Here is a 19,447-nt window from a genome sequence, read left to right on the forward strand (position 1 = left end):
CGGTGCATACGGAGAGATTAAGGTACGGATGGATAGGATGGGTCGCGAATAAAGGGGCATGGATCACTTAGGGCCAGCAGATGGACAGGCACAAGGCACATGGCACGGACACTGAGTGAGCGATCAACGAGCATCGGTATCTGTACCTTGTTGCCCTCCATTGCCGCCATCTGCCAGGCTTGTTGCGGGTGCGATGAGAGAGGCCTGAGTTCACTCGACAGCCATACCGCGTACCTAGACAGTAGGCAACCTAAGGTATTCATATAGCTACGTACTCAGACTCGTAATTGAACAGGTAGACTGGCCGTAGGTCCAGCGGAGAGGTTGCACAAAACGGTGGGATTGGCTTTATTGGAGGGTCAAGGTTGGATGAGCAAAGTGGATGGATGGAAAGGATGGATGTGGGTGTGATGCGTGACCAGTGACCACTGATGGCTCATGGGAGCGAGAGCAGAGCGGCCGGCCTGCCTGAACGTGAAAGTTGGACCTGATCCGGGACGATGAGGACGGGGGAGTCCCTGGTTCTGTTCGGTACGTATTCCTTCCTAGTAAGTGGGATGAAGGTGAGGTATCCGTACGTAATGGGTATTAATTATGGAATAGTCTTGAAGAGGAAGACGCGAAAAGCGCGTTGAGTGCCATGAGAGATTGATGTGCGCGAACAGACTGCTAAATCCATAAGCGTGAGCTACCGGTACGTGTGTCCGAATGAGAGTTAATGAGAGTGAGGGTGAGTTTGTGGTGTGGTGGGTGTACCGATGCGTATGAAAGTGAGATTAAATGTGAGCATGAACGACTGCCTCCAACAACCTAAGCCTCCGTATCGTGTGAGAGCGAAAGAGAGCCAGTCGGTACCTAGGAAGGTACACTCACTCACCACCACCACCATCTTGGGATGAGGGAGGAGATGGGGTCACTAAGAATGGAGGGTGGGGAACGGACCCCTTGCCTCGTGCGCGCGATGCGGAGCGGTTCCTGGCTTCAGGCGAAGTGGGCGAGCGGGCAGAAACTACCCAAGGTAGATACGTACCGGAGTACATGGTTGTTTAAGGCAAAGATAGGTACCTAGGTAAGGTAGGGAAGCGCGAAATCCCAGAGTACAAACGGGCACTCAGTCGCCGGCGACCTACCAACTGCAGTAAGGTAGCAGGGAAATCATCAAAGCCCAATGGAGCCTCGCCGAGTCCGTCAGCGGGCGTACCAACCGAACCAAGCGATAATAGAAGTTACAACGAACTGCTCTGCTGCCCAACTAGCAACGCGCATCGTGCAACATGCAACGGGCGACGGGTCCAGCAGGACACAGCCTAGACTCCCTACCTAGGTAGAGAGTTCTCGGAATTGCCAGTTTGATTACACGTCTGTATCATGACATCAAGACGTTTGGAGATCACAGCGGTCTTCTGAATAGGAGAAAGGAGGCTACCGTATTGTCATGAACTCACTGACCCAGGCTCAGGGTAAAATCCATCGCTTCTTGTCTGGAGAAAGGATAGAGAGGTACATGTGGCAATCTGTCAGAGTTCATATAAGTCGCTTCGAAAATGCAAATTTGGAGGAATTTGTCTCTTGTGGTGAGACTGGATACTGCGGGCGTGTAACGTGGGCATATTGCAATGTTTCTCATGCCCGCCCATCTGTCTGCTAACTGGAAATTCAACAAAACAAACCTCCATCGGTCAGTTGACCTGGAACTTGACAATGGAAGTATCTATATGATCCGTACGGATACATGATACATGATACACAATACAGAAAATCAAGAACCATCACCTCCCGAAGCAGATGTGAACAAGAACGCGACCCCACCAACAAGCACCTTGGAAACAGACTGAAAAAAATCAAAGTGTGGGATGGGACGACGATGACTGGTCCCGCGACTCCCGCTTCGCTGTAACGCCAGAAATCTGTTTGAGAATTCTGCAGGGGTTCCATCGCTTCCTTCTCTCCTCCAAAGATGGGTGCCGCACCTGCGTGAGCCGTGAGCCTTCCCTTCCCAAGCACCCAAGTTCCAGTTCAGTCCTTGGGCTGGCGATGGAAGTGGCGGGGGTCCTCCAACCACCCCACAGTCACCCTTTCCTTGACCTGTCCTCAATTCACCTTGACACCTTCCGTGATTCCGTGATATCAAGTAGAGGTACGTATCCTCGCGATTTCTAACCTGGAAGTTGAGGATGAAATGCACCTGCCTGCTTTTTACCCCGTATCTTCCTCACCAGATAGAACTGCAGTTAGGTATATCGCAGCTTAGGTAGGTTGCCGTAGAACGTTCGCCGCGGTATGTACCGAAGTTCCCCGTCTGTCTAGCATCTACAAATTACTCTCAAACATCGTTTTTGACCTTCGTCCTCGAGCAAGAGACCGCAGCGATGGAAATACCGACGCTACAAATCATCGACCATGTACGTACTCGCCCCATTTGAGAGTCGAGACTGCTCGCCTCTTGCCGCTACACACCAATTCCCATCGTCTCGGACTCTTTCCCATCGGGTCAGATATCCGCACGCCACTTCGAACCCCAAGGTCTACGAGGATTCGCCCTTACACGGTTACACCTCTGGATTTGCGTGAGCTGCCACAGCTGCGCGGGTTCTAGGCAGCCTGGGCATCCCATCGCTTGCGTTCGCTCCCTCCAGCTCAGTTGAGCTCGAAATCTCCTTCACAAGCCGCTCGAGACCTTCTGGCCATTCGTTGTCAATCGTCTATTCGATTGGTCACGCATCATTTCTCACGAACAGACTATCCCGTGCGCGGTCCTTCCCATCAAACTCGCCGAGCTGTGCCGACTTCTCCAGCTTGCCTCATCGTGCGTCCAGTCTCAATGCAAATGCAGGAACAAATTGGGCCGAATATGACTGCAGATGACTGCAACTGCAACTGCAACTTCCCATCTTTGGGTTGGAAAAGGGGTGAACAAGCCCTGTCTACGGACGACGTCGAGGTACCGTTTCGCTCGATTCCAAAGCGAGGGGCCGCCTACCTTGCCTTGCATCCGTCCTGTGATACTTTGCCTTACAGCTCAACTTACCTAGCCGCTGGGTGGACTGGGGAAACCTATGTACAAGAAGAAGAAGAAGAAGAACCGGGCTCCAGAAACCTAACGAACCCTCACCAGACATCGTCTCCATCTCTGGTAGTGTCAGGATCACCCACCAACGCTGGCTGCATTGTTGGTGGCGGCATCTGCAACACATTCTCACATAGTCATCCTAGACATGCGGAACGGACTGGCCTTGACCCGTTCAGATCGGCTTCTTGCTCGCCCTTCGCATCCATCCAAGCATCTGCCTTTCCGACCGAGACCTGCCAAAATTCGTAATCAAGGAAGAAGAAAAGACTAAAATAGGTTTCCTCGCAACGAACTCTAGAAGCCTGATGGAACCACTGCCCACAGACTCGGGATACCACGCCGCACTGGACGACACCGGGCATATGGCTTCCTTTCTTTTAAAAGAACGGATGGACGAACCGCAAAACAAATAACATCGGAGCTGAGTGGGTCAGATCCAAGGACCGAGGTTGGGAATCGTCCCCATCATACTCTTACTATCATTCTTAGTGCTTTTCTGTTCAAGAAAAGTACCGACCAGACAGGAGCAGAAACCGGCATGACGCCCATCGTTCATGCATCCAGGAGGCGCAGGCAGGCTTGAAACCACTGCTTTTTTCAGCTGCACATTGCGGTCCTGCGTCTGCAAATGCTGCAGAAAGAAGAAAGGCGATCGAAATCAAGACAGCCTGTCAAACGCACAGCAACATGACACCGTGTCAGTCGCTCGCAACTCCTGGTCTCACGGCTCCTTCACTAGGTAGACGAGCAGTGTAACCATCTTGCGCCAACTTGGCTCACCGTTCGGAGTGTCTGCGTTTGCGACAGCGCAACTTGAAGGTTTATGCACACCTGATTTGATCGGCTTCCCGGCCTAAATCAGCATTGATGAACCTGTCGGCGGCCCGTGTGCTCGTAAAAATCGGCGCCATCGTTAACGACAAACAAGTGGCATGTCAGAGAGCGCCACCCCTCCTTTTTCCCTTCGGTGTGCCTCTGTCAACTCCGTTTTTGAATTTGACATTGTCAGCGTCTGCACCCCAGAGACAACGACAGGGACCAATTTCAGGAGGAGGGTCGCGCTTGACCGCATCAAGAAGGCCCACATGCCCGTTCGGAGAGCGGTTGAGCGGGATGTGGAATAGGGGAAGCCAAAAAGAAAAACAAGATATCGACTCGGGCGCGTGCTACGGTGGTCCCCGGCCCATCCAGGAATTCCTGCATCCTTCAATCCGTATCCCTGACCCCGTTTCCCCATGATTGTCGCCTCTCTTCGGCTTCGGACGCGGACATTGGAGGGTGGAACGGACCTCTTGAACCCTGCGATGCTCCAAGCCACACAGCAACTCGTCATCATCAGCTTTTACGACCGCGCTATCCGTTCATCACATCCGATGTCTTCAACGGACTTGTTTGGTTTCAAACGATATACACGAGTACAGGTGTCCATTGTATTATCAGACGGGATATTGACATCCTGACTAAAGACTGGAAATCAATTCAAATATCTGCAGTTCCGATACCCCTGAGTAACCCATACGGAGACACAGTACTGGCCTTGGGACGCTGAGCCTCCCGACGGCCCTCGCTGCGGCCCGTACGCGTTATTAAGGGACTGTTGTTCGCGAAGCATAATGCCTGCGCCTAAGTCTCAAAGTTGACGCCAGTTGCCAGATTTCTGGAACCTTTCATCATCCAGCTGAATCCGCCAGCGGTCCATCGCCAAGGATCCCGTGCTCTGCTAGTCTAGTCGATGTGAGACCGCTTCACTGCCGATTCGCTGCCGATCTTCTCTGTGTCACCCAACTGCGAGTCTACGAGATACGCAAGTCCGTTCTTCAAAGTATGCGCCCCTCGACCCTCTTCGACACGCATTCTGTCGACACCTGCCTTGTGTAAGTTCAACTACGGATACCCGCAACTGGACTTGTCGAACCTCCAAATGAAAAGTCTGGTCGCCGTCGCACGTCCATGTCAAGATCTGGCCGCATCAGACGCGGATTCGACGCTGTCGGTCAGGCGCGGCCGCCTGACCGTGCTGTCAGCAGAAAAGGGGTCTTAGCCGCCCGCGTGCAGCCAGGCCTGACAATGACTTGGGACCGGATGCCAACGCCATTACAGGGCGGCTTGCCTTCAAGCACATCGAATGCAAAGACGCAGCTCACAGAATCCGCCGCATGGAACAAAGGCTATCAAAGCAGCGGGGGATTGTGGCTGAACTGAAGTCTGCACCGCCTTGAGCTGGTCCATGCTCTTCATTTCCCCATGCCTGCGACACGTGGGAGGACAGGATGCGATTTCATGAGGATCGCCCCCTCTAGGGAGTTCCGGCAATACCTAGCTCCAGCTCGGCTTGTTCCTGACCTTGTCCAAAAGAGACCTTGGCTCGTCCCAGGAACAGCGAAGACAAGACACGCCGCGCGACGGATGGGAACATTGATCCACCGTCGTTCAGGGCTGTTCTCGACGCTCCGCCTGCACGCAAAGTTTTGCTAGCAATAAAGTGCGTGACGCGCAGAAATCGTCCGCGACGTTTCTCCTTGCGAACTAGATTGATGGACCCTTCTGCAGGAACCGTCGTTCGAAGCCTCCGATGCACAGTCCATGGCCCCGTTGCTGTCACCAAAATCAGGGGCTTGTCTCTACTAATCTAGCCCTGCTGGGGTGAAATGGTCACGAGCAGAGCGTTCTTGGCTGGTAGGCAAGGAACAAGATTTCCACTATTGACTGTAGTTCGGATTTCTTGCTGACTTTCCAGCCCGGCTCCGGTCAATGTCAACGGGCACCGTCCTCCTTTTGATCCGATGGTGTTGCTATAATGGGCAATCATTTCCCCCTTTAGCCCCCTTCCCCATTGTGGTGGCTAGAAAGGGAAGGGCCTCTCTATTCCACACCAGGATAGCTTAGCTGGTAACGACGTCTATCATTGTAAAGTTGTCAGTGTCAGATCCCGAGGTGCTTCTGTCGTCGTTAATGAGCCAATCGAATTACGCCAAGCCATGGCTGCCCTTACGGATCTGCCTCCCGCGATGCTGTCTGTGCGATGCGAGAAATGAGTTAGGCAACATCAAAGCAACACCCACACGATACAAGATTCAGTTCAAGATCGAGATCATCCCGTATTCTAGTACAGCGCAGCAGCCATTTAGCAGTAATTTCGCCCAATCGGTGACTATTCCATGGGATAGTCGGATCCATGAGAAAGACACAACCCGTATCTTAGCAAGATCATCACTTAGTCGTTCTTTACGTTCTGCCTTGCAAAGCGCTAGATCCACGAATAGATATACTTATCAGTCCACGATCCTCTAGAAGGCACACATGATTCACTCTTCTCGCTTAGCCTCTTCAAACAAGCTCATGAGACTGACTCGCAATCTAGTTCGTATCGTTGGCTGGCGGTCTGCTGGATGAGATTGCGACTACCGAGAGTCCTGGTCCTAATTCTCGGCTTCCTGATGATCCATCGACTCGGTTCGACTTACACGGCCTGCCGCCTCGCTTATTCAATGGCAGGTGGCATGTCCCTAAGAGAAACGAAACAAGACGACCATCTCACGTTGAACAGCGCCATCACAAATGTTTCAGTCACGATCTGCCACAGCTACACGGCATTCCCGCCCTCTCTCCTCGAGGTACAGGAGTACAGGGTAAGGAAGCACAGAAACCGCCATTGTCGGGTTGCAAACCCATCTGCAGGCGTCCGACGTCAAAGCTCTCTTCGACAGCTGTCACTTCCCGCGCTCTGCCCCCGGAGAACCCTGTAGGAGGGGGCCTTCCTTAATCTCCGCCGCGACGTCGCCGCGTTTCTTGCGCCAACGCAGATCTCTTGACGAGGCCTGACTGAGGGTGTATTGGTACGGCGGCCTGCTCGGCTGTGGCTCAGTAGGAAGCCCTCACGCAACAGTAGACTGACAAGCATGTGTATCCGTACAGCACGGATGGTGTATCATGAACTCTGTACGTAGTAAAAACGGGTGGCTGGAAGGAGAGATCCACAACTCTGAAGCAAAGCGCGAGCAGGGATATCGGCCATTTTTTGAGAGCAACGGCTGCGTGGGAGAGGTTTCTTCTACTTCATGTGGAGCACCTAGGGGGGAAACAATCGTAGATCTTTTCCAGCACCCATAATTTCTTACGCCTCCTCGGCCGGTCGCCATTTACTGCGGCGGGGTACGCGAACCTAGTGCACAAACGGTCAGCCCACCCCGACCCGGCGGGCCCCCTCCGAGGACTCGGGAGAAGAGGACTCTGAGTGGTCGGCTTACATGGCCTGAGTAGGGGGAAGCTGCTCTCTCTGTCTGAATCTGAGTTTGCTTACGGAGTATCCGTAGTGCTCACATCTCAAGAAGGCTCAGGCTCGTCACAGATAGCGAATGTCGAAATGACGATGGTCAGAAATTCTGTTACGTGTGGCAGAAAATCCTAGAGCCTTGGGGGCGCGCTTTGATCGGCGACATGGGTTCAGTCGGGTGACAAGCCAGGCCTTGACAGGGGCGGAAAGAGGGAGGAAGAAGAAGAAGAGATTCTTTTTTTTTCGGTCCGCCCCTCGCCCCCGAAGTGTCGTGTGAATTTGTAGCCGGCGGCAATTTTGCTCCACCAGACATTGTACAGATAGACTATATTCAACCCGCTAAAGTAGACAGAGGCTGTCGTGCAAGCAAAGGTTGACTCTGATCTAATCGGATGTGACCTCGCCTCTTTCGAAGTATGTAAGACTCCCCTCTAGAGGTTACCGAGACGACGGAAATGACGAAATGGGAGAACGGAACGGAGGAAGGACTTGTGACATCGAGTGAACAAGCAACCGGGCGAGGTGACGCTGTTTGGCGGAGTACAAAGATTGGTGACTGAGACAAAGAGGCTGTCCATTTGTCCCTGCTTGTCGGTTCTTCTCTTACTTGCTTTTGCGGTGTTGTTCAAGATCATGTGGTTTGTTTCTCTTTGTTCTGTTTCCATCCTTTACTCGTGGTAGATGGTATCAGGGGGTGATTATGGGATCTCTCGTCTTTGACATTTTCAGCGTGGTAAGAGTTCCGAGGTTCCGGGTAGGCGGTAGGTGGAATTTTGAGAACCGGTACCATGGCCATCAAAGCCATGCGAGTCAAAAAGTTTTCTCCAGAATCATGTCGAGTTGGTGATTCATTGGGGGCGGGGGGGAAGGGAAGTCGCACTCCTCAGGAGACTTTACTGTATAGCAAGTGATGTTGCGACAACGTGTCGGCCGTTGAGACAGGTAGGCGTGATGGTGTAATCATTCTGACTAGACCAGAGGATCATCTTTCCACTAAGATCGGGACGGGTCTTGAAATACGTTTTCTAGAGGGGTCCAATGTGGCAGTCAGGTCCCGAGAATCCAGATCGAGGATGAAAGGCTTTTTTGTCGCCATGCTTATGAGCGATGTCAAATAATACTTGGAGAAGACCAGGCTGCTCAAGCTGGGCCAATCTCGCTTTGCTTAGTTGGAAAGGAAAGCAGTGACTGATGTGTCGAATTCCAACGGGGCTCAGCTTCTTGCATGTGTCGAAGTTAGCTTTTGGTTGATTCTCTAGTTAAGCTTGGCAATAGTTGAATACCTGTCAGTATGTCCTGTGTCATGAGCCGGGCGAGTTTCGACATGGAGATGTGCCAGTAAAGGAAAGGCCTTCGTCCTTGGCTGGGTCTCAGGGTCCGAACATTCTGGAGATTTTGGCTGGCATTCAGGAAACAAGCCTTCGCATTTAGCACTTGTGTTCTTGCATGCAGTAGTATAATGATGTCAAAACGTAAAAAGGGGGTATCTAACAACTACAGAAATCTCAATAAATCAAAACCACCTCACACATTTGCAAACGCCGAACCGTCACCTCGCTCACCTCCGCTCCTACGGACCCCATTCTTCCTCACCCACGTCCACCACCCTATAAACGACTGAATCAACCCCAAATCGTTGTCACGGTGGTGCTGCTGCGGCGGCTGCTGCTGCTGGTGCCGTGGCGAACGTGTCGGAGGGGGCCGACGGCCCGTCAACCTCCTCTTCCTCCTAGGTCTCGTCTCCGTCACGGGCATGATGACGGCGGCCGGGGTAAACTGCTCATCCGCAGCGACGTCCGTGAATAGTCGAAACGGCCAGGCGAGCGCGGCGAAGGTGTGCCTCGCGAGCGAGTACCCCGCGCGCGTCTGCAGGAGGATGAGGGCCACGATGAAGGGTACGCAGACGCAGACCATTGTCACGGGGAATCTCCAGTCTTCCGGTGATATCGTAAACTCTGTTATACCAAAGACTGACTGTAGAAGGTTGGATGTATCAGTACAAGAACGTTGAGAGGAAACAAGAGGTAGGTAGGATTGCAACTTACAGTCACAAACGTCAGGGGCAAAAACACCATGGACCCCAACGTGAGCACCTTGATGTTATCCCCCTGCTCGATCGCCCTCCTCGACTCCTTGATGGAGCTCCCGCTGAAGAGCTGGTCCCGCAGATTCTCAATCTCCTTGCGCGTTGCCGCATTCTTGGCGTGCACCGTCTCCAGGTCCCGACACGCGCGCTCCAGGTCGGACCGCAGGAGCACCATCTTGTCGCGGTACGCCACGCCCTCGGGGCTCTCCGGCGCCGGGTGCGGCCACAGCGTCTGGTGCCTCCCCTCCCAGAAGTCGTCGGGAAACGTCTCGCGGTAGGCGGCCAGCATGGCGCGCAATCCCTCGTTGACGACGCCCAGGGTGTTGTAGGCCCAAAAGTACCGCCGGATGTAGGTGAAGTGCTTGTCCTCGAAGAGGAGCTTGTCGCGCAGGCGGGCGTCGAACATGAAGTCCGTAGGCGGGGTGATGAGCTTCGCGATGCGGGCATGGAGGGCCAGGTTGCGCTTCGTCGCGTCGCGGTACTCGGTCACCAGGGCGTCCAGGAAGGCGTACGGCCCCGAGGGGAAGTTCTTGTGCGCCTCGGCGTCGCCGCCGCGGAGGGTGTGTTCGTCGTCTGGGAACGACTGGATCGAGAGCAGGTGCCACGGCGCGAACGTGTCGAAGAGAAAGCCTTCTTGCGGGCCCTCGCGGCGCCGGGTCTGCTTCACGGATTGGCGTGGTGGGCCGGAGAGGGAGAGGGCGAGGATGGAGCTGCATTCCGCAATGTCGATGTGATCCTTTGAGCGGCGGTCCGCGGGGCGTTTGTCGTACTTTTGAAAGGGTGCTGGTTCGAGGCCCTCGCCTACGACTGTGTAGTACTTGAAAACGAAGAAGAAGCTGCGCTGGCGGAGATGCGAGGGTGAAGCATCCTTGGCAAAGGCTCGATGGACGTGGGCCGTCGTCTTGCCGTTATTCTCATGGTCTGTGATGAGATGGTTGAGGAGCTCCGTCATGTCGAAGTATGGGCGCATCGTCATATGTAGCGCGCCGAGCATGAGAGCTGACGGTTCTTGTAGGATCGTTACGAGACCTACGGCCTGGCCATCGGCATGAATCTCCTTGAGAGCGTTCCACACCGTCGGGGCGTCGACAATCTGAGTGGGAGTTGGAGCTGCGTCGGCTGCGGCGCCTCGCGGACGGTGGTCTGGGTGTTTGCCCACGGGTCTAGGTGATCCTTCCTTGTCGACATCGTACAGCTCAAAGGTTGAACTGACGTAACCCTGGCTTTCATAGGCAGCAAATTCCTCGAAGACCGCATCCTCGTCGATGTCGGCTTGCCGTTTGATCACATCGGTGAGCGCAATAGCGGCGCCACCGGTGAAGTCGGTGTACTTGAGATGGCGTAGAAGCTGGTTGTCCGTCCATGATACGCGCTCAACTAGTTTTGTGGGAGGGCTTGTGAGGGTCCCATCTGAACTGTTGACACTTCGAGGACCTGCAATGTCAAGTAAGGGAAGATACTCGACGTCTAGCTCAGAGTGAATGGAGGCCGGTACGTGCTTTCTCTCAACAACGTTGGACAGTGTCCGCTTCTCAATAGGGTCTGAGAAAGTTGAGCGGCGGGCACGGCGAAGAGCAGGCTGAAAGGTTGCTTCCGATGAAAGTGGTGGACTCTGCCCTGGACTCTGTACGGGGCTTGGAGAAGGTTGCAGGAGGGGAGATGGCTGGCGAGCGTTGTTTATTGTCTTGGTATCTGATCTGTCTCTCACAGCACTAGCCAGGGAGTCATGTAGACTTCGTAAGTTACGGAGGTATTGGTCGTGGCTTGCCTCGACTGCTCTGAGCAGCTCCTCAGGGCTCCGGGTTGACATAGCAGCGACCGAAAACAAGTCTGTCAAGTTAAAGTATATCAAGAAAGATTAAGCAGGTGACTATGTAAAGACGATGAAGCAAGAAAAGAGAATCAACTGGGCAGCTCGTTCCTAGAACAGCGGCCCTTTTCTACTCACTAACATGCACAGCCTGCCTTGCCCTTGACCTCCGACAAGACATCCGAAATCAGGATACTGTGCCATCGGCAATCTCCAGCCACACCACAAGCACTAGCCTAGGCAGCCTCGACGTTCCCCTCACTCAAGAAGATCGACCCCAAATGCGGCTGAGCTGCGGAGCCTAGGGACTCAAAGGTACGGCGCGGTGTCTTCGGTGTGTGTGAGCATGCGCGCGGGAGCGATGAAGGCCGGCAAGTGATAGTCCCGTCTCGAGATAACTTCATGGGCCCGGGGTGCGTGCGTGCGTGCGAATATCGGCCGACATCACCGAACCCAAGCTTTTCGGCCAGTGGGCCGGGTGGGTGGGCACGGATGTGTTCCCCGTACGCATCTCTGTGCGCCCCGAATGTGTGGTGTGACGCAGGGAGACGGGACTTGAGAATGCATGGCAGGAAAAAGGGAGCGAATGGAGGGGATCCAAAGCACAGAAGATGCAGCGTGGAGTTGGAGTTGGAGGAGTCACCGAGGTGAAGTTAGTTTTGAGCATGAGTCGTCGGAGTCGATTAGCGATCACCAAGAAAAGCAGGGCTGTCGAAGGGGTGTCGTCCGGCGCCGGCCACTAGGAGCGGCTTTTCGCGGCCTACGATGTGTGTGAGCGTGTGAGTCGTAATCGAAAGTTGATTGGCGATGGCTGCTGCCTTGGCAGTTGTCAACGGCGTTGTGCTGCTGAGAGATGAATGCCGCCAAGAAGAATTCACGTGCGTTAAGATGCAATTGTTCAAACCCAACCTAAGGAGGCGGGGGGAACGAGGGGCATGGGGAGAGGCATCTGGTTGCTGGGGTGCCTTAGTGTGGTCTGGAGGGGATGGAATTCGCAAGCCCGTTTGAAAATGTCTCAATCTCAGTCGCATGATGCAGAAGTAGACGCTAGATCCTGTCGTCGGGATTCGTTACATGGAGCTTGGCATCCGCTTTTTTTTATGTCTCCCACCGCGGCTCACGAACTGGTACTAAAAACTTTGAAAGTAGAAAAATGGTTACTCGCTTCGACACACATCTAGGTCACCAGCAAGGAATCCCAATGGCACATATCTACAGGAAAAGGTATCTTTTGCATCTAATTACTAGGGTCAAGTCCCTTCTGCACTTGGTCCCTCTCCAAACCATATCATCTATACTGAAGAGTTCGGGTACCTTATGCAATCATCATCCAGGTCGTATTCTTCGTGTAAACCGCCATCCTGCGCAATTCTAGTCGGATAACTTCTGGGTCGGCAAAACAATGGGGGTATGGGCAAAAGCGTCAAAACATCTCTCGACAGGCGTCACCTAGTGAGTAGCGACCGCCTAGGCCTTGCCGGCAACAGCGACGGGCTTGTCACCGGTGTCGACGTCCATGGCGTCGTCATCGGCAGCCTCAGCCTCGCCTTCGCCCTCGCCCTCCTCCTCCAGCTCGTCCTCGCTCTCGCCCTCGATATCAACACTGCCGTCATCCGACATCTCGTCCTCCTCCGCAGGAACGGCCTCACCCTCGCCGTTCTCGACACCGGCCATCTCGAGATCCTCACCGGCGGGCTTCTCGCCGTTGGCAGCACTAGCCTCGGCCTCCTCCTCTTCACGCTCTTCAGCGCCGTACTCATCCTCGTCAGGCACGAGGTCAGCCTCGGGCTGCTCAGGGGGAAACTCGGCGGGGGCGGCGGCATCGTTGTCCCTAAGACTCCCAGTTAGCTCCACTATTCTGCCGCCTCTTGTTTTCCCTTCATGTCTACGAGAACGTACCACTTGATGGCGAAGCGGGTCACACGAGGCTTCTCAGCGAGAACGTTGCGCTTGACTCGCTCGATGATGGGCTTGGAGGGGGGCTCGGCGTTGAGCTCCTCAGAGTCGTACTCATTGTTGACATAGTAGCCAACGCGAACGAACTCGCGACCGTCGTAAGCGCAGGTCAGGAGGATCACAGTGACACCCAGAATGTCGGCGTCGGGAATTCTGGAAGTGTTGGGCGCATCGGCCTCGAAGATGAACTTGTTGACACCGACGGGAACGGGTCCGACGAGCAGACTGTCGAGCTCTTGGTCGTACTGATCACTGTTGTCTGGCAGTCAGCGAATGGCGGTGTACGTGGTGAAAAATTCCACTTCAAACTAACCTAGTCGCAGAACCAACGTAGGTCAACTTCCACTCGAGATCTAATCAAAAGTTGGTTAGTAAAATGTGAGATCATGGCTGTCTATCGAATGGATTCTTTACCCTTCTCCAAGGACTCCAAGCACTCGAAGGTGATCTCGAACTCGTACTTGTCCGTGAACTTGGCGGGGTTGTTCAGAACCTGAACGCCCAGAAGCGAGACGATCGACATCGTGAAAGGTGGGCGATGAAGTCTTGGTTGAGAATGTGGGAATAGATGTAGAGGAAAAGTCTGCGCGAATGCGAGCAAAGGAAACTTGAGAAGAAATTCGTTGCGTGGACGTCGGTCTGAGGTGGTGGGTGGAGTTTGTGTATTGAGAAAGTGGGATTGTTTTGCGGCGAGCGAGATGGAAGAAGAAGGCTCGGCTCGTCAATTGCAACGGGACAACGACGTGGGCCTGGGACGCGCCTGCCTTCCCCTTACCGCGAATTTCGCGTAAAGTGGTCTCCACGTCAAGGCTAGCCCTTTTCGGCTCTCGCGCCCGTCCGTGTGCCTGTCAAGTTCCTGTCCACCTGCCCAGCCACACAAAGCGAGGCTTGGAGATGGCTGATGCCTTTCATTCTTATTCTACCTACCTACCTTGCCTAACCTTACGGATACTTCGCTTAGATCGAAAGACCCTGTGGCTAGAATTTGCCAGTATAGTCAAGACATTGAGACCGACGTAATTTCTTGATCTTCTCGAAAGCTAAAATATGTTTAGGTACCTAAGGTAAGGTAGGTCAAGGTGTAAGTCAGACAGGTAAGGTACCTAAGGTACCTTAAGGTACCGTACACTCCTTATCCGATTAGATTGTCTTATCGGTCGAAGCTTGAATCAACCGAACTTTTGCCAGTTCACCGCCAAACCACGCTAGCCTGGTTTCGGCGTCTACTTTCCTCCAATCTTTCACATTGCCAACAAGCTGCAACCTTCCAATTTTGCGACCCGTTCCGTCTTACAGACAGCCAACATCATCAGCTTCACTGTCCCGCGCAGCCATCAGCGACCTTCGATAGCCGACTACGAACGACCAGACTCTTTCAAAACTTTCTTTTGCGACCGTTTATCAATCTTCTACGAGCCGAAACACGCCTTCCTCGCCCAGAATACCCAGCGTCTTCGCGCCTAGGGCGACCCAGTAGCTCATAGCTGCCACGACAAGCGCCACACGGCGAAGTCAATTGACATTGAGGTTCTCAGTTGAGAGCTTCGTATAGTGATCATTGTGAGAAATTGCAACACAGATTCTTCGGAGCGCCCATCATCGCAATGGATCCCGAACTCCCGCAGAACGACCAACAATTCGAGGGTGCGTCTTGGGGAGAAGATGGATATGAAGAAACAAATGATATACAGCATAGCGACGAACAAAGTCAAGATCCTGCCTTCCCACTTGAACAAGCTGCGAATGGTGACTCAGAAGATGCTGGCGAATATGACCCAGAGTCGGTCGCGATAACTTCAGTTCCAGAGACCGCAGAGCCCAATCCCCCCGCCGATTCAACCCCAACTCCTACCGCTTCCACATCCATCAAGCCGAAATCAGGCAAACCCAAAACACAGGGAGGTTTCCTAGTGGGAGACTCCGATGACGAGGAGGAAGATGCGCCTACTCCGGCATCGAACGCTGTTCCTGCTGCTCCTGCCACGCAGACTCCCATTGCACAAAACCCTCCTTTCCCTTCTGCATCCACTGCTGTCCAAGGCCAAGTGAGCGCTACCCCAGAGCAGGCGAGCCAGGGTGTCCCCGTGCGAGCGCCAAGTGCGGCATCGAGTACGGCGCAAGCGCCACCCCCTCCAGCAGCGCAGTCTGTCCCCAGCAGAGACCCGAACGACACTTTTGGCATCTTGGAGGACCGCGTGAAGGAGGACCCGAGGGGGGATATGGATGCGTGGCTCGCATTGTTCGCCGAGCATCGACGCTACGACCAGTTGGATGAGTTACGCGCTGCCTATGAGCGATTCCTCCAGGTTTTCCCCCAGGCTGTAAGTGGAATTCTGCTTGTGTACAGCGAGGTTTGAAACTGACGCATATTTAGGCCGATATCTGGGCCGACTGGGCACAGCTCGAGTTGGACTCCAATCGCTTCCAGGACGCCGAAGCGCTTTTCAGCAGGTCCTTGGTCAATGTGCCCAATGTTAAGCTTTGGACCGTATACCTCAACTACATCCGCAGACGATACGATTTAAACAACGATCCCAACGGGGAGTCTCGCCGAATCCTGAGCATGTCCTACGATTTTGTGATTGCTTCTGTTGGCATTGATCGTGACTCGGGTCAACTGTGGAAGGACTACATCCAGTTTATCAAGAGTGGCCCAGGCCAGGTTGGAGGCAGCGGTTGGCAGGATCAGCAGAAGATGGACCAGTTGCGCAAGGCCTACCATCGCGCCATCACAGTTCCCATGTTTGCGCTTACAGACCTGTGGAAGGACTACGACCAATTCGAAATGAGCCTGAACAAAACGACTGTAAGTTACTTGTTCTCTCGGTAGATTGCTATTGCTAACGACACGGTAAGGGCCGCCAATTCATCCAGAAGCGCTCGCCTGCCTACATGACAGCCAAGGCAGCAAACTCGCAGCTTGATCGCCTGATTCCCAGGCTCTCGCGAACTTCGCTCCCTCGCCTGCCTCCTGCACCTGGCTTCCACGGTGACCAGGAATTCATGGAGCAGGTTGATATCTGGAAGAAGTGGATTCAGTGGGAAAAGGAGGATCCGTTGGTTCTCCTGGACGAAGAGCCTGAAGCCTATAAGACTCGCGTGTTGTACTGCTACAGGCAAGCGTTGATGGCTCTTCGTTTCTGGCCCGAGATGTGGGTGGACGCAGCAGAGTGGTGCTTTGCCAACAACATTGCAAAGGATGGCAAGGAGTTGGGCCTGTCTTTTCTTACAGACGGCATTGAGGCCAACCCCGAAAGTGTGTTGCTTGCGCTCAGACATGGAGACCGTGTGGAAACGACCTACCCGGCCGGAGACGATGATGCCAGCAAGGCTGCCCGCGCCAAGGCAATCAGGGAGCCCTACAGCCGCGTTCTCGACACTTTGTACGCCATGTCTAAGAAGCTCAAGGAGCGGGAGGAGAAAGAGGTTCGTAAGATCGAAGAAGCTTCGGCCCAGGACCCGAACATCAAGGACTCAATCGAACGCAACGACGATGATATCGACGGCGACAATCAGCCCGGCGAACTTGGAAAGGAAGAGCGCATCAACGCCGTGAAGCAGGGATTCTCGGTACAGACAGATATGCTCAAGCGCACCATTTCGTTCGTGTGGATTGCGCTTTGTCGGGCTGCTAGGAGGACACAAGGCAAGGGCAACACGACTTCGGGTCTTCGGCAAGTCTTCATCGAGGCCCGAGGTCGTGGCCAGCTCACCAGCGATGTCTATATCGCCGTTGCGAAGATGGAAGCTCTCATCTACAACGACCCAGCCGGTGGTAAGATCTTTGACCGCGGTGCGAAGCTTTTCCCCGAGGATGCTAGCTTCATGCTCGAGTACCTCAAGTTCTTGCACTCCAAGGGTGACACAACAAGTGAGCTCTCCCTTCTCTCATACCCAATGACTTCATACTGACCCATTCATAGATGCCCGTGTTGTCTTTGAGACATGCGTCAACCGCCTCACACAGAAAGAAGATAAGAAGGACCAGGCGAAGCAACTATACTCGTACTTCCACAAGTACGAATCGCAGTTTGGAGAGCTCTCCTCCATTGCTGAGCTGGAGAAGCGCATGTCGGAACTCTGGCCCGCTGACCCCAGACTTTCACACTTTGCAAACCGTTTCTCAGTAGACACATTCGATCCCATCGCCTACCGCCTCATCATCTCGCCGGCTGTTCAACTGCGGCCAAAGATGCTGATTCCGACCATCGAGCAGCCGACCTCAGTTCGGCAATCCCCAATGGCCTTGCCGGTTCGTCAGACGGCCAGCCCGGGCCCACAGTACATGGGCGTTACAAACTCTCCAAAGAGACCCTTTGCAGGCGACGATTATGAAGAGCTCAACAGGCCACGAAAGCTCGCCAGGGGGGAATCGCCTCTTAAGGGTGCCGCGGGCCGTCGTCTTGACCAGCAAAGACGCAACCAAGGAGCGCCTCTTTCCCGAGACATCACTTTCCTCTTGGGTATCCTACCTCCGGCTCACTCTTATGCTCACTCGCCCAACGCGTTCCGCTTGAGCGCTCCTAATCTCGTTGGCCTAATTCGCGACACCCCTGTGCCTGATTACAGCGCATGGAAAACCCAACAAGAGCTCGGCGCTCGACAAAACAACGGTATGCAACCCCCTTCCCACAGCCGACAGGCATCTGGTGACTACGCTGGGTACGGAAACGGTGGACGAAACTCCCCCCAGAGAGCCCTCAGTCCATACGAAGGATCGGGTAGGCGCCTGGCATCGTCCGGATATAGGAGCTCTCCTCTCCGACCTGGCTCCAGTGGCGGACATACCGACCCTTCTGCATTCCGACAGGACGTGCCTCAGCAGGGGCAATACCCACCAGCGGCTTCGTTTGACGCGAACGCTTCTTGGGCACCTGCTAGCTACAGCCAAGCACCAGCACAGCAATATGGCAAATATCAGTATTGATCTTGGAGCTGACGATTGGATTCAGGGGCTGGTTTCCGGAGGGGTTGGCCCTAATTTCGACGTCTATTATAGACTCGGTCGACCACGTTAGTCGATATCTGGTGGCTCATCAAACATCGGGATAATGCCCAGCACGCTGTGTTGGGACCTTCCTTTTGATATTGAGCTTTGGTTCATGATTTCGAGGGCAATGGTTTTCTCACGTTCCTCAAAGGGACATTGGTCGCAAAGTCTGCGACATCAGTGTTCTGTATAATACAAAAAGTCTTCAAGGGACTCCGCATGACTGGAGGCGTTTAGGGCGGCGGCGGCGGATACTTCACTCGTGCGGCTCACAGAAGTAGCACACACTGTTTTTCGTCAAAAAGCATACGCCACGGCATCACGTTCGATGGCTCGTTCGCGCGATTTGGGGGATGGGGATGAATGGCAGACGGCTACATGGGATGCCACGTTGAGGTGTCATCTAGTTTGCTTGGCTAGCCGCTTGAGTAATTCAAGGAAATCTGCTTTTGACATGCCACTTCCTCCTACTATATGAGCTATAAGATGGGGACTACTCCTACGCCGACCGACATCCTATTCGGTCACCCACTTGCGCACTTGTGATACGCCTTGATCAAGGCCCGCGCCACATATCACCATATGAAGCTCCAGATGAACGCCCTTCAACAGGTCTGAGGTTTGGGTTCTCATCCCAAGGTATGTTCTCCTTGTCAAGGAGTAATATCGTACGTAGCAAGGAAAGCGACGGATGAATGGCTCAAACCCGGTAGCACCAACCCGACACTGTGGAATCAAATCAAAGCTCACTGCGCCAGGACAGAGACTTAACTAAATATCTAATCTATCATCATACCTTATATTAGCAAAGTAGGTTGCCGCTTAGCACCGTAGCTCCATTCTTTTCTTTCCTCTTCTTCTTCTTCCTCCTCCTCTTCTTCTTCTTCTTCCTGTTGCTATTCCTGTTGCTATTCCTCTTACTTTTCTTATTGTCCCTGCTTATTTTTCATGTATTCCTCAGAGAATACGCTTCTAATTACAGGAAGATTATTGGAATAAACATGTTGCTGGGCCCTGATTGTTGAGTGATGCTTGTGTTCGGTCATTTCTTCTCTTGATCTGTGAACATAAGTATGCTTGTAGACACAACCGCGCATGCCATCACCTACAGACAATCTGACGGCTCATAGCTTGACAAACACATTCTGTTGTCCATGGATGGATCTGTCGCCCTCATGCAGGCTTGTAGACTTTGTCGTAAGCCAGACTTTATGAAGCTGACGGTCCTGATGACGCCCATGGCGATCAAGAGGCAGCAAAAG

General features: G+C 53.7%; 3 protein-coding genes across 3 annotated transcripts; 1 reads left to right on the forward strand and 2 right to left on the reverse strand.

Moving 5' to 3' along the window:
• Window positions 1-8,823: 8,823 nt before the first annotated feature.
• HER10_EVM0006294 (uncharacterized protein) lies at window positions 8,824-12,082 on the reverse strand. Its single transcript, XM_035475883.1, has 2 exons — window positions 9,389-12,082; window positions 8,824-9,317 (listed from the first exon to the last, which is right to left on the reverse strand). Exons 1-2 carry the CDS (start codon window positions 11,237-11,239, stop codon window positions 8,868-8,870), a joined length of 2,301 nt encoding a protein of 766 aa, XP_035328072.1. The 5' UTR covers window positions 11,240-12,082; the 3' UTR covers window positions 8,824-8,867.
• A 428-nt stretch (window positions 12,083-12,510) lies between these two features.
• On the reverse strand, window positions 12,511-13,906 carry HER10_EVM0010643 (ASF1 like histone chaperone). Its single transcript, XM_035480096.1, has 4 exons — window positions 13,610-13,906; window positions 13,509-13,548; window positions 13,139-13,447; window positions 12,511-13,070 (listed from the first exon to the last, which is right to left on the reverse strand). Exons 1-4 carry the CDS (start codon window positions 13,716-13,718, stop codon window positions 12,707-12,709), a joined length of 822 nt encoding a protein of 273 aa, XP_035328449.1. The 5' UTR covers window positions 13,719-13,906; the 3' UTR covers window positions 12,511-12,706.
• A 555-nt stretch (window positions 13,907-14,461) lies between these two features.
• Window positions 14,462-18,764, forward strand: HER10_EVM0003956 (mRNA 3'-end-processing protein RNA14). Its single transcript, XM_035473617.1, has 5 exons — window positions 14,462-15,516; window positions 15,570-16,001; window positions 16,052-17,066; window positions 17,119-17,808; window positions 18,148-18,764. Exons 1-5 carry the CDS (start codon window positions 14,800-14,802, stop codon window positions 18,174-18,176), a joined length of 2,883 nt encoding a protein of 960 aa, XP_035327842.1. The 5' UTR covers window positions 14,462-14,799; the 3' UTR covers window positions 18,177-18,764.
• The last annotated feature ends 683 nt before the right edge of the window (window positions 18,765-19,447 follow it).

The sequence above is a fragment of the Colletotrichum scovillei genome, assembly GCF_011075155.1.
Source record: "Colletotrichum scovillei strain TJNH1 chromosome Unknown Contig00010, whole genome shotgun sequence".
Lineage (NCBI taxonomy): Eukaryota > Fungi > Ascomycota > Sordariomycetes > Glomerellales > Glomerellaceae > Colletotrichum > Colletotrichum scovillei.